The sequence below is a fragment of the Tetranychus urticae genome, chromosome 1 (genome assembly GCF_039701765.1).
Source record: "Tetranychus urticae isolate SD_2017Ah chromosome 1, NJAU_TeUrti_SD_1.0, whole genome shotgun sequence".
NCBI lineage: Eukaryota > Metazoa > Arthropoda > Arachnida > Trombidiformes > Tetranychidae > Tetranychus > Tetranychus urticae.
In genome coordinates, this window is record NC_142958.1 from 3,103,460 (window position 1) to 3,116,036 (window position 12,577).

The 12,577-nt window shown below is 35.2% G+C and overlaps 2 protein-coding genes across 2 annotated transcripts; both read left to right on the forward strand.

Annotated features, from left to right (window-relative positions):
- Nucleotides 1–84: 84 nt before the first annotated feature.
- LOC107361293 (uncharacterized) lies at nucleotides 85–8,792 on the forward strand. The gene is made up of 6 exons (XM_015928085.3): nucleotides 85–2,363; nucleotides 2,430–3,277; nucleotides 6,156–6,836; nucleotides 7,359–7,725; nucleotides 7,792–8,639; nucleotides 8,742–8,792. Exons 1-6 carry the CDS (start codon nucleotides 320–322, stop codon nucleotides 8,790–8,792), a joined length of 4,839 nt encoding a protein of 1,612 aa, XP_015783571.3. The 5' UTR covers nucleotides 85–319.
- Nucleotides 8,793–11,187: 2,395 nt separating this feature from the next.
- Nucleotides 11,188–12,396, forward strand: LOC149094387 (splicing factor 3B subunit 2-like). Its single transcript, XM_089270219.1, has one exon. It carries the CDS (start codon nucleotides 11,210–11,212, stop codon nucleotides 12,275–12,277), a length of 1,068 nt encoding a protein of 355 aa, XP_089126345.1. The 5' UTR covers nucleotides 11,188–11,209; the 3' UTR covers nucleotides 12,278–12,396.
- Nucleotides 12,397–12,577: the final 181 nt, after the last annotated feature.

Below are 12,577 nucleotides of genomic sequence, written 5' to 3' on the forward strand. Positions count from 1 at the left end.
CCCATTTTGCTTTCCCTCCTTGTGATTTGCTCTTCTTCCATTTTTTCCTGTCTTTTTCTGTGTTTTTGTCTATTGCCTCAAATCATCTCTCATCATCTATCTTTTAGCTTTCTCTTTTCTTCAACTTCCCTGATTTGTTATTACTTTATTATTACCTCTGTTCCATTGTTTTTCAGCCTCTTCCCTTTTTTCTCCCTCTCTGTCCCTTCTCTTACATTTTATTTTTCCTCTTCTTCTTGACTCTGGGTATCTTTATCAATTTGATACCTAAAGAAAGAGCGAGGGAAAAGAGAGGGGAGAATTATTTTAATCGTGAAAAATGAGTATCGACGAATCGATTATGTTTGACCATATCGGTGGCTTGGACCAACATGTGGCTGCCCTCAAAGAAATGATTGTTTTTCCCCTGCTTTATCCCGAAATATTTGATAAATACAAAATTCATCCTCCTAGAGGAGTTTTGTTTCATGGACCTCCAGGTACGGGTAAAACTCTGGTCGCTCGAGCTTTGTGCAATGAGTGTAGTTCCACTAGCGACCGGAAAGTGGCCTTCTTCATGAGAAAAGGGGCTGATTGCCTATCTAAATGGGTTGGAGAATCTGAGCGACAGTTAAGGATGTTATTTGATGAAGCTTACGCCAGTAGACCGTCCATAATTTTTTTCGACGAAATTGATGGTATCGCACCGGTACGATCGCCTAATCAAGATCAAATTCACTCGTCAATAGTTTCCACCCTACTTGCTTTAATGGATGGACTTGATGACAGAGGTCAAGTCATTATCATAGGAGCAACCAATAGGATTGACGCTATTGACCCAGCTCTTCGTCGTCCAGGTCGTTTTGATAGAGAATTTTATTTTCCATTGCCTACTTTAGAAGGTAGAAGAGAGATTATCAAAGTACACACGCGTGATTGGATCCCACCTTTATCTGCCCAAATTATTGACATTTTGGCTGCTCGAACTCCTGGCTACTGTGGAGCTGACCTTAAAGGTTTATGCACGGAAACAGCTCTAATAGCTTTAAAACGTAGATATCCGCAAATTTACCAATCTCGTCATAAATTACTACTCAATGTAGAAGAAGTACAAATTAAATTAAGGGATTTTAATCGTGCCATGAGAAAGGTTGTCCCTGCTTCACAACGATCCATCAATAATATCGCTCGTCCGTTGTGCTTCACAGTGAAACCATTGCTCACTGTTTATCTTACGTGGTCCATAGATGTAATCAACAGTATTTTCCCTGCTGCACACAAAAAAGTATGTGTTGAAGCCGGAGCTGACGCAGAATCAGCTGATGTTCCCAGTGACGAAGATGTTGATGAGAATGATCTTCTCGGCACTCTAAATTGTTCACGGGACGTAAATTTTCGATCTCTTATGTGGAGAGGTAATTATAGACCTAGATTTTTAATTCATGGACAAAAAGATCAAGGTCAATCTACTCATTTGGGTCCTGCAATACTTCATCATTATGAAAAAGTTCATCATTGTAAAGTCGATTACTCAACTATTTACTCGGTTCACGGGAGAACTCCTGAGGAGTCTGTGTCTGCAATATTCGCAGAGGTAACAAAAAGGTTACCTTGTATTCTCTACATGCCTAGGATTGATCATTGGTGGACATCTTTACCTGAAACACTCAGGCTATTTTTATGTTCCTTGATAGAAGATTTAGAACCACATTTACCTGTTCTCCTGCTAGCTACTAGTGCTACACCGATTTCGGAACTTCCAGAAGATCTCCAATTTCTTTTTGATAAAACACGGTACACAACCAAAGTAATGGAAATGTCTAATCCAAGTCGTGAAGAACGTCTATCCTTTTTTGCTCCTCTCTTCGAACAATTTATTTTCCGAGAACCACCGAAAGCTGAGGAAAACGTTACCACTGAAACATTACCTCTAGCACCACCTCCTCCACCTCGTCGAATCACTGGTCGTGAATTGAGCAAATTAAGGAAACGTGAAGAGGCAACTTTAAGAGAATTGCGTCTATTCCTTCGCGAATGTTTGGCAAAATTAGTTCGAGATAAGAGATTCTCAATGTTTTTAAAACCTGTCGATCTTGAAGAAGTTCCTGATTATCTGGAAGTAGTGAAAAAGCCTATGGCATTGGAAACAATGATGGCTAAAATAGACACTCATAAATATGAAAGTGCCTCGCAATTCTTAGATGATATCGAGCTAATTTGCCATAATGCTCTTGAATACAATCCTGATAAGGATAGTAATGACCGAATGATCCGACATCGGGCTTGTGCTTTAAGAGATGCAGCTAACGCTTTTATCGAAGCTGAAATGGACTCTGATTTTGAGCAAGTCTGTCAAGATGTATATGAAAGCAGAAGACGTCGAGGTAAGTTACAAACAAAACTGCTGTTCGTTTTTATATTCATTTTATTTCGTTTATTTTATCTCTCAGGAGAATCGACGAATCTTTTTGCTCCTCCGAATTATTGGACTGTTTACACATCCGCTGCCATTAGGAGATGTGTAGAGTCACCTGAACCTGTTCCAGCTCCTGGTGGTTCAACAACTGATTCTCAAGGAGCTGACAATAATTATAATATAGATGAAGATACCGAAATTGAGTCACTAGACGGTTACAATGAAGATAAAGTTCAAAGTTCTTCAGAGTCAATATCTAAAGATACAGGTTATCGTAACAAAAGGCGTAGTCGAAGAAGCCATCAACATCGATGGAAACGTTTAAAAGTCAAAGATAAACGTAATAATGGTGCTATCAATGGCAGAAAACTCCGAAGCAAAAAGAGTAGTTCAGATAGTCGAGAAAGCAGCAAGATGACCACGAGGAGGAAATGTAGACGAACATCCAGAGACAGTTACGATCGTTCTGAAACCGAGCTTGATACACCCTCAGAGGATGAAGATAAAGTTATACCTCGAACAATGTTGACAAACGGATTTTCTCGAAAAAAACCAAAACCTCAGCCAATTGTCAGAGCTTCTCCTATTCCTCATCAACGTCCACCAACACCATCACCTCCTACACCACCACCGCCACCACCGCCGCCCCCACAACAACAACAACAACCAGAGTTAGATAAACCAACTGGTCCTCCAAGTCCACCAAACACTCCTCCACCTCAACAATTGATCATAGATCGTGTTCAAGTATCGAAAATATTCAACAGAGTTGTTGATGTTACAAAGAATTGTTCAGTTGAACAATTGGAAGAAGTATATTCTTGTCTTTACCGTGTGATTAATCGTCGCCGAAATGATTGGAATCGATCAGCTTTAATAATGGTTAGTATTTTCATATTTGTACATTTATTTCTAAACGTATGCTTCAATGATTTCAACTCCCGGTTTGATAATCTAATCATGTTTTTCTTTCTATTTTTCCAGGAATTAAGCGATGAAATTGATAAATTTGAACGTCATAGAAAATACAATTGATTACTACAGAATTTAGATTTTTGATGGCGAGCAAAACAAATATCAATGGTGATAATGTTTGAATCAACTGTTGCAACTGCCATTTATTTATAATTGTTTTATTGCTCAATTGATCGAAAAAAATACTTTCTCGATGATACATTGATGCGATTTTTTGCAATGAATCTTGTTTTTGATGAAAAGAAACAAGTTCAAACCAAACACTGCCTAATTAAAACAAGAAGAATATCAGATGGATCAATAGACGAATACCAAACAAAACTAATCTGAAATGTGTTCACATATTTATATTATAAATATTGATAGATACATCTATATATACATAAGTACTTATAATTACAATTATTGATAATATCATATACATATATTTGCAAGTTTTTCTCATGCAAGTTCAATTTTTCACTTTAAGTTGTGTTGCTTATCGTATTTGTAATATTTCTCACAAGGAACAATTTTTGCAAATATTTTGGATAAAAAAAACAAAGCTAGAAATGAGCCAAAATAAGCTGAAAAGCCAATCCTCGTCATTATTAACTTATTACAATTTCCTTTTTTTAATGGTAAGTGATTAGCTGAATTCAAGATCAAGTAACATTATACTTTAATTGTATTAACTATTTTAATTGAATTTTAATGTTAGTGATGATGAAACCAATGTTTCAAATATATTAATTATATAAATACATTCTAATACTACTTGAGGTCAAGACTGAAAGACTAATTATCATTTTTCCAGTATTTAAACTCATTATTTGTATCATTGTCTTCATCATCATCCAAAAATAGATCAATTATTTTCCTTTTCTTTTGTACTAATGTTATCATTCATGAATGGCTCAATTTTTTCTCTTTTCATTAAATTTATGATTTTGTCTACAGAGTTTAAATCTTTGCTCTCTGAAGACAAACTGTAAATTCGATTGTAAAAATGTGCTTTTTCTTCCAAATCAAATTTGCTCCCATAAAACTGTACCAACGATAAACTCTCTTGAATATTTTGTTTGGCTATATTATGAACAATTAGAGTCCTGATTGATTGTTTGTCTTCATACAACTTCATTTTGGTGATTAAATTTTGGCCCGATTCAGGATAACCCTTGACCACAAGACGATGAACACAGTTGAAGACGATATCAGTCTTATCAAAATATTTACACACTGAATCAAGCAATGACTCGAGTTGATTGAACATTTTTTTGTCGATTAAATAATCGAGCAAAATATTTTGGCCTGGAGTTAGTCGGAAGGTATGAAGACAATGATAAAACTCATCCAAAGCTCCTTGAACATCGTTGCAGGTTAAATGGATGGTCACTCGAGGTCGAAGTGATTTGTTATTTGGTTTAATCTTTTGGTTTGACAAGAAAGAGTTGCACAGATCTTTTACCAACTTGATATCTTTAGTTTCCTCTCCAATCAGCTCTAGATAATCGCGAACCAAAGAGTTTGTAGTGTAAGACGCAAAGTCGGGTCTTGTCGGTTTATTGGTTGATTTGTAAATCTCTAACAATATCATATCAACTGAGTCATTTAAAAGTCCACTCGACACCATTTTAATAGCCAAATGAAGGATTTTACTCAAATCTGTAGTAAATCCATCTGGGATTAGATTTTTGTAAAATAAAGCCTTTTCGAGATCATCATTAATTGCAAAGAAGGCCATCAATGTAGAAGCCATTGCAGGAGAAATATTTTTATCGTTTAAATTATCCAAAAGTTGATTAACCCTTTGGCAAACAAGTTGATTAGGACCATTTGTTGGTTGATTATTCATGCTACAATAAACAAGAATGAGTTTACGAATGATTCCGCGAGATTTTGGGTTGGTTTCTCTTTCTATTAATTTAAGACGAGTCTCGTAGGCCTCAATGGGTGAACAAGTTGCAGATGAATAAGTATACCATGCATTGGACTCGTCAGAATATTTGGTTTTTCTGTCCACTAGATTACGAATTGATGAAGCCAAGGATGTACCATCAAATGAGGAAAGCAATATTTCACCAGCAACTGGAGTTATGTACAAATATTTTTTTCTCATGTATCTGACAACAGATTCAAGGATAGCTTGATCATCATCTGCCAAGACTCCACTTGCATTAAGTAAGAAGAAAGAGTTGAATATAACTTGATTAAGTGATTGAGAACCCAGCCTTTTAGTCAAAGGGAGGCCTTTATCCAATCCATGTTTGATTGTGTAGGTAACAAGATAAGGCACTAGTTTATAATCAGCTCGAAAATTGTAACCCATTGTCGACAGCAACTGTTCTAGACGAGTAATATCACCAGAATTAAGATAATGAGCTATACATGTGTTGATTAAAAAGTTGGGAGTTAATCCAATGATAACACAGCGTGAAAAAAACTCATCATAATACGGGTAAACTTTTCTCCAAATCACATCCGCAAACATTTCATGGAAATGAGAAATGCGCTGCAAGAGAAAGAGGATGCCAAATCTTTGAAAACAAGACAACGAGAAAAAATACGACCAAAACTTGGGAAAATTGATATTGATTACGAGAAATTTCATGATGCATTTTTCAAATGGCAAAGTAAACCCAAAATGACAATTCATGGAGAAATTTATTTTGAAGGAAAAGAAAATGAAACAAGATTAAAAGAGAAAAAACCCGGTGACCTGAGTGTCGATTTGAGAGTTGCATTGGGAATGCCAACTGGCCCTAATGGGCATAAATGTCCACCTCCATGGCTTATTGCTATGCAGAGGTATGGTCCTCCGCCATCCTATCCAAACCTTAAAATTCCGGGCCTAAATGCAAGAATACCTGATGGATGCTCTTTTGGGTACCATGCTGGTGGTTGGGGTAAGCCCCCAGTGGACGAATTTGGTCGACCACTTTATGGTGATGTATTCGGCTTAAATACAATCGAAAACGATTTGAATAAGGGGGAAAAAGTAGAAAAGCAATTATGGGGTGAAATCGAATCCGAGGAAGAGGAAGAAGAAGAGTTGGAAGAAGAAGAAGAAGAAGCAGAAGTAGAAGCAGAAAACGGCAAATTTACTGATGAAGCAAACGACAGTGGATTTTTTACAGCGCCAGATGAGTTGGAAGCATCTTCAGGTTTTTTTTCAGTGGACAAAGGAATGGAAACACCAGCTATCATCGAATTGAGAAAGAAAAAGATACAAGATGAAATGGAGAGCAATGCGAATGCTTCTCTGTTTAATATTATTCCTGAAAAGAAAACGGAAAGAAATGGAAAAGAAATGATGCCATCTAATCATATCTATGACGTGACGGGCTCATTCAAAAGAACACAAGGAGTTGAAGTTGCACTGGATCCAAATGATTTGGAAATGCCTATTGCAGATTTAGCAGCTAAATACGAGAAATCATTGAAACAAACGAGTAAAGAAGATTTAAGTGATATGGTTGCTGAACACGTGGCCAGTCAGAAAAGGAAAAAAACACAAGACTCTTTCAAATCCAATAAGAAATATAAAGATTTCAAATTTTGACCTTTTTTGTGTATTTTGACATAATTTTAGTATTATATTCATTTCATTAATTTTGTAAACAAATTGAACTTTAAATCTTAATAAAATTTCGTATGTACAATCTACATTCTATATAAAAAGAGGATGCTTCACAAAAATTGTAGCAATTAAAAAATTAAGATTATAAATGATGATTGACTAGATACACAAAAAATAACTAGAAGCTGTTCAGAATTTGGGTTCCTAAAAGAGAATTATTTATCTATAATTCTATCTTTTCCTAATAAACTAATATGTAAGCTGATGAAGATGTAAACATTACATTTTAATTTTTGGTAACAGTCTAGTTATACGGACACAAAACAATAACAAAGGCGTTAATTGAGGCCCCAGGCCATCCAAGCCCAACCGAACCTAACCAAACCTAACCAAACCTAACCTAACCTAACCTAACCTAGTCCGACCTAGAGCGCGACAATAAACGATTATTTATTTGAATCTATAGCACTGTTTATTATATGTGTCCGTGTAAAACCTGTCGATCTTGAAGAACTTCCTGATTATCTGGAAGTAGTGAAAAAGCCTATGGCATTGGAAACAATGATAGCTAAAATAGACACTCATAAATATGAAAGTGCCTCGCAATTCTTAGATGATATCGAGCTAATTTGCCATAATGCTCTTGAATACAATCCTGATAAGGATAGTAATGACCGAATGATCCGACATCGGGCTTGTGCTTTAAGAGATGCAGCTAACGCTTTTATCGAAGCTGAAATGGACTCTGATTTTGAGCAAGTCTGTCAAGATGTATATGAAAGCAGAAGACGTCGAGGTAAGTTACAAACAAAACTGCTGTTCGTTTTTATATTCATTTTATTTCGTTTATTTTATCTCTCAGGAGAATCGACGAATCTTTTTGCTCCTCCGAATTATTGGACTGTTTACACATCCGCTGCCATTAGGAGATGTGTAGAGTCACCTGAACCTGTTCCAGCTCCTGGTGGTTCAACAACTGATTCTCAAGGAGCTGACAATAATTATAATATAGATGAAGATACCGAAATTGAGTCACTAGACGGTTACAATGAAGATAAAGTTCAAAGTTCTTCAGAGTCAATATCTAAAGATACAGGTTATCGTAACAAAAGGCGTAGTCGAAGAAGCCATCAACATCGATGGAAACGTTTAAAAGTCAAAGATAAACGTAATAATGGTGCTATCAATGGCAGAAAACTCCGAAGCAAAAAGAGTAGTTCAGATAGTCGAGAAAGCAGCAAGATGACCACGAGGAGGAAATGTAGACGAACATCCAGAGACAGTTACGATCGTTCTGAAACCGAGCTTGATACACCCTCAGAGGATGAAGATAAAGTTATACCTCGAACAATGTTGACAAACGGATTTTCTCGAAAAAAACCAAAACCTCAGCCAATTGTCAGAGCTTCTCCTATTCCTCATCAACGTCCACCAACACCATCACCTCCTACACCACCACCGCCACCACCGCCGCCCCCACAACAACAACAACAACCAGAGTTAGATAAACCAACTGGTCCTCCAAGTCCACCAAACACTCCTCCACCTCAACAATTGATCATAGATCGTGTTCAAGTATCGAAAATATTCAACAGAGTTGTTGATGTTACAAAGAATTGTTCAGTTGAACAATTGGAAGAAGTATATTCTTGTCTTTACCGTGTGATTAATCGTCGCCGAAATGATTGGAATCGATCAGCTTTAATAATGGTTAGTATTTTCATATTTGTACATTTATTTCTAAACGTATGCTTCAATGATTTCAACTCCCGGTTTGATAATCTAATCATGTTTTTCTTTCTATTTTTCCAGGAATTAAGCGATGAAATTGATAAATTTGAACGTCATAGAAAATACAATTGATTACTACAGAATTTAGATTTTTGATGGCGAGCAAAACAAATATCAATGGTGATAATGTTTGAATCAACTGTTGCAACTGCCATTTATTTATAATTGTTTTATTGCTCAATTGATCGAAAAAAATACTTTCTCGATGATACATTGATGCGATGATTTTTTTGCAATGAATCTTGTTTTTGATGAAAAGAAACAAGTTCAAACCAAACACTGCCTAATTAAAACAAGAAGAATATCAGATGGATCAATAGACGAATACCAAACAAAACTAATCTGAAATGTGTTCACATATTTATATTATAAATATTGATAGATACATCTATATATACATAAGTACTTATAATTACAATTATTGATAATATCATATACATATATTTGCAAGTTTTTCTCATGCAAGTTCAATTTTTCACTTTAAGTTGTGTTGCTTATCGTATTTGTAATATTTCTCACAAGGAACAATTTTTGCAAATATTTTGGATAAAAAAAACAAAGCTAGAAATGAGCCAAAATAAGCTGAAAAGCCAATCCTCGTCATTATTAACTTATTACAATTTCCTTTTTTTAATGGTAAGTGATTAGCTGAATTCAAGATCAAGTAACATTATACTTTAATTGTATTAACTATTTTAATTGAATTTTAATGTTAGTGATGATGAAACCAATGTTTCAAATATATTAATTATATAAATACATTCTAATACTACTTGAGGTCAAGACTGAAAGACTAATTATCATTTTTCCAGTATTTAAACTCATTATTTGTATCATTGTCTTCATCATCATCCAAAAATAGATCAATTATTTTCCTTTTCTTTTGTACTAATGTTATCATTCATGAATGGCTCAATTTTTTCTCTTTTCATTAAATTTATGATTTTGTCTACAGAGTTTAAATCTTTGCTCTCTGAAGACAAACTGTAAATTCGATTGTAAAAATGTGCTTTTTCTTCCAAATCAAATTTGCTCCCATAAAACTGTACCAACGATAAACTCTCTTGAATATTTTGTTTGGCTATATTATGAACAATTAGAGTCCTGATTGATTGTTTGTCTTCATACAACTTCATTTTGGTGATTAAATTTTGGCCCGATTCAGGATAACCCTTGACCACAAGACGATGAACACAGTTGAAGACGATATCAGTCTTATCAAAATATTTACACACTGAATCAAGCAATGACTCGAGTTGATTGAACATTTTTTTGTCGATTAAATAATCGAGCAAAATATTTTGGCCTGGAGTTAGTCGGAAGGTATGAAGACAATGATAAAACTCATCCAAAGCTCCTTGAACATCGTTGCAGGTTAAATGGATGGTCACTCGAGGTCGAAGTGATTTGTTATTTGGTTTAATCTTTTGGTTTGACAAGAAAGAGTTGCACAGATCTTTTACCAACTTGATATCTTTAGTTTCCTCTCCAATCAGCTCTAGATAATCGCGAACCAAAGAGTTTGTAGTGTAAGACGCAAAGTCGGGTCTTGTCGGTTTATTGGTTGATTTGTAAATCTCTAACAATATCATATCAACTGAGTCATTTAAAAGTCCACTCGACACCATTTTAATAGCCAAATGAAGGATTTTACTCAAATCTGTAGTAAATCCATCTGGGATTAGATTTTTGTAAAATAAAGCCTTTTCGAGATCATCATTAATTGCAAAGAAGGCCATCAATGTAGAAGCCATTGCAGGAGAAATATTTTTATCGTTTAAATTATCCAAAAGTTGATTAACCCTTTGGCAAACAAGTTGATTAGGACCATTTGTTGGTTGATTATTCATGCTACAATAAACAAGAATGAGTTTACGAATGATTCCGCGAGATTTTGGGTTGGTTTCTCTTTCTATTAATTTAAGACGAGTCTCGTAGGCCTCAATGGGTGAACAAGTTGCAGATGAATAAGTATACCATGCATTGGACTCGTCAGAATATTTGGTTTTTCTGTCCACTAGATTACGAATTGATGAAGCCAAGGATGTACCATCAAATGAGGAAAGCAATATTTCACCAGCAACTGGAGTTATGTACAAATATTTTTTTCTCATGTATCTGACAACAGATTCAAGGATAGCTTGATCATCATCTGCCAAGACTCCACTTGCATTAAGTAAGAAGAAAGAGTTGAATATAACTTGATTAAGTGATTGAGAACCCAGCCTTTTAGTCAAAGGGAGGCCTTTATCCAATCCATGTTTGATTGTGTAGGTAACAAGATAAGGCACTAGTTTATAATCAGCTCGAAAATTGTAACCCATTGTCGACAGCAACTGTTCTAGACGAGTAATATCACCAGAATTAAGATAATGAGCTATACATGTGTTGATTAAAAAGTTGGGAGTTAATCCAATGATAACACAGCGTGAAAAAAACTCATCATAATACGGGTAAACTTTTCTCCAAATCACATCCGCAAACATTTCATGGAAATGAGAAATGCGCTGCAAGAGAAAGAGGATGCCAAATCTTTGAAAACAAGACAACGAGAAAAAATACGACCAAAACTTGGGAAAATTGATATTGATTACGAGAAATTTCATGATGCATTTTTCAAATGGCAAAGTAAACCCAAAATGACAATTCATGGAGAAATTTATTTTGAAGGAAAAGAAAATGAAACAAGATTAAAAGAGAAAAAACCCGGTGACCTGAGTGTCGATTTGAGAGTTGCATTGGGAATGCCAACTGGCCCTAATGGGCATAAATGTCCACCTCCATGGCTTATTGCTATGCAGAGGTATGGTCCTCCGCCATCCTATCCAAACCTTAAAATTCCGGGCCTAAATGCAAGAATACCTGATGGATGCTCTTTTGGGTACCATGCTGGTGGTTGGGGTAAGCCCCCAGTGGACGAATTTGGTCGACCACTTTATGGTGATGTATTCGGCTTAAATACAATCGAAAACGATTTGAATAAGGGGGAAAAAGTAGAAAAGCAATTATGGGGTGAAATCGAATCCGAGGAAGAGGAAGAAGAAGAGTTGGAAGAAGAAGAAGAAGAAGCAGAAGTAGAAGCAGAAAACGGCAAATTTACTGATGAAGCAAACGACAGTGGATTTTTTACAGCGCCAGATGAGTTGGAAGCATCTTCAGGTTTTTTTTCAGTGGACAAAGGAATGGAAACACCAGCTATCATCGAATTGAGAAAGAAAAAGATACAAGATGAAATGGAGAGCAATGCGAATGCTTCTCTGTTTAATATTATTCCTGAAAAGAAAACGGAAAGAAATGGAAAAGAAATGATGCCATCTAATCATATCTATGACGTGACGGGCTCATTCAAAAGAACACAAGGAGTTGAAGTTGCACTGGATCCAAATGATTTGGAAATGCCTATTGCAGATTTAGCAGCTAAATACGAGAAATCATTGAAACAAACGAGTAAAGAAGATTTAAGTGATATGGTTGCTGAACACGTGGCCAGTCAGAAAAGGAAAAAAACACAAGACTCTTTCAAATCCAATAAGAAATATAAAGATTTCAAATTTTGACCTTTTTTGTGTATTTTGACATAATTTTAGTATTATATTCATTTCATTAATTTTGTAAACAAATTGAACTTTAAATCTTAATAAAATTTCGTATGTACAATCTACATTCTATATAAAAAGAGGATGCTTCACAAAAATTGTAGCAATTAAAAAATTAAGATTATAAATGATGATTGACTAGATACACAAAAAATAACTAGAAGCTGTTCAGAATTTGGGTTCCTAAAAGAGAATTATTTATCTATAATTCTATCTTTTCCTAATAAACTAATATGTAAGCTGATGAAGATGTAAACATTA